General features: G+C 41.4%; 1 protein-coding gene across 1 annotated transcript; it reads left to right on the top strand.

Moving 5' to 3' along the window:
• Window positions 1-243: 243 nt before the first annotated feature.
• SARC_03340 (hypothetical protein) lies at window positions 244-1,360 on the top strand (the record flags this gene model as incomplete). The annotated part of the gene is made up of 2 exons (XM_014302872.1): window positions 244-287; window positions 954-1,360. The coding sequence occupies 2 exons, from the start codon at window positions 244-246 to the stop codon at window positions 1,246-1,248; spliced, it is 339 nt and encodes a 112-aa protein (XP_014158347.1). The 3' UTR covers window positions 1,249-1,360.
• Window positions 1,361-1,607: the final 247 nt, after the last annotated feature.

Genomic DNA, 1,607 nt, shown 5'->3' with positions numbered 1-1,607 from the left:
GTTGTTGTGTGTGTGTGTGTGTGTGTGTGTATATATATATATATATATGTATATATATATATATATATATATCGAATACTAGAACACTCGAAAACGCTATATCGAATTCAATATGGGATACCTTGCGCTCGTAGAACCGTTGCAGGACGCATCAAAGATCGACCAAATAACCGGGTCGCCATGGTGATAAAAATATTGTGCTGGCTACAAAAGGAGAGCTGAGAAAAGTCCTTTCGCGTGCTTATGTACGATCAAGTATACGAGACAGAGCGCTTTCGCGTAGACGCGTATGTAGTAGACAGTATTAGGTAAACCGTAGGATGGTATAGTGATAGTGCATGGTACATCTGTAGATACTTGAAGAAAAAAAAGTTGAATTATTTACCTCGTCACCCCCACGGCCTCCACGCGAATGCTATCTAATCCATTGGCTCGGATAAACGGGCCTTCGATAGCCCAAAACCTTTTTTAGGGTCATATGGCTCCAAAATAACTGTATTCTAGGACCACCCGTATGTGCTGTGATTGTGACTTGTGAGACAGTTTGTTTTTCTGACTCTCTGTGCTACAGTATACTGTGTTCAGTGGTCAGGATTCTCAGAAACTTTAGGGCCAGGCCCCGCAGGGCCTTTGTATCCTATTTTTATATAAATATAGAATTAATAGTCCTCTACCCTTGACAGTTTGAGACAGTAGGAACAGTGTCAGGACTCAGGAACTCAGGAAGTGACTAGAGTCTCTTGGTGTCTGGACTCTGGTTGTCTGGTTTTGAGTCTGACCTCCTGGTCCTGGAGTTTGGGCTTCCGGGCCCTAAATTATTTGTATTTATTTGTCGGTAGCGAGAGGGAGACAACATTTTGAAAATTTCAACAAATGTCCCAGCCCTGACCAATCAAATTTTCTTGATGCTATATAAGAACTGGACGTTTCAAAAAAATTGTTCCTCGCAATAGCCAGTTATTGGCGCAATTTTTACACGTTCTCAACAACACGGCTGGCGATACTGACTCCTTCGATCCTGATACGGACAATGAAACTGGAGTAGCAGATGTCAAATTTGACGAGAAAGAAGTTTCTGCTTTGCTGCAAAAGATGCGCAGATCGAAACCAGATGGTGGGATCACCGAGATTGTGAACGATAGCGACACGGCAAGAGACGAAGTGATAAGACTGGCAAAGCAAGCGCTGCAGAAAAACTCAACTAGATATGATTCCAAAGTTGCCGCGCCTATGACCCATATATTCTAGAAGAAAAAGCCCGTTATACACCAACGAACTCTATATATATACACGAACACACACACGCACATGCACACTCACACAAGCACGTGTGCACACACGCACACATGCACACATACACACACCCACACATGTACACACGTACACACGCACACACGCACATATATAGACAAAAATACATATATTTCTAGACACGATGTAAATACAGAAACACACATATATGTATATATATATATATATATATGCGTTTGTGTGTGTGTGTATGTATATATATATATAAATAGATTTATATAGTACCCAACACATGTAAACACACACACATTCATACACATACACACTCTCTCTCACACACTCTCTCTCTCTCACGC

The sequence above is a fragment of the Sphaeroforma arctica genome (assembly GCF_001186125.1).
Source record: "Sphaeroforma arctica JP610 unplaced genomic scaffold supercont1.168, whole genome shotgun sequence".
In the NCBI taxonomy this organism is placed as follows: domain Eukaryota; class Ichthyosporea; order Ichthyophonida; genus Sphaeroforma; species Sphaeroforma arctica.
This window is presented reverse-complemented; position numbering and strand designations above follow the sequence as displayed.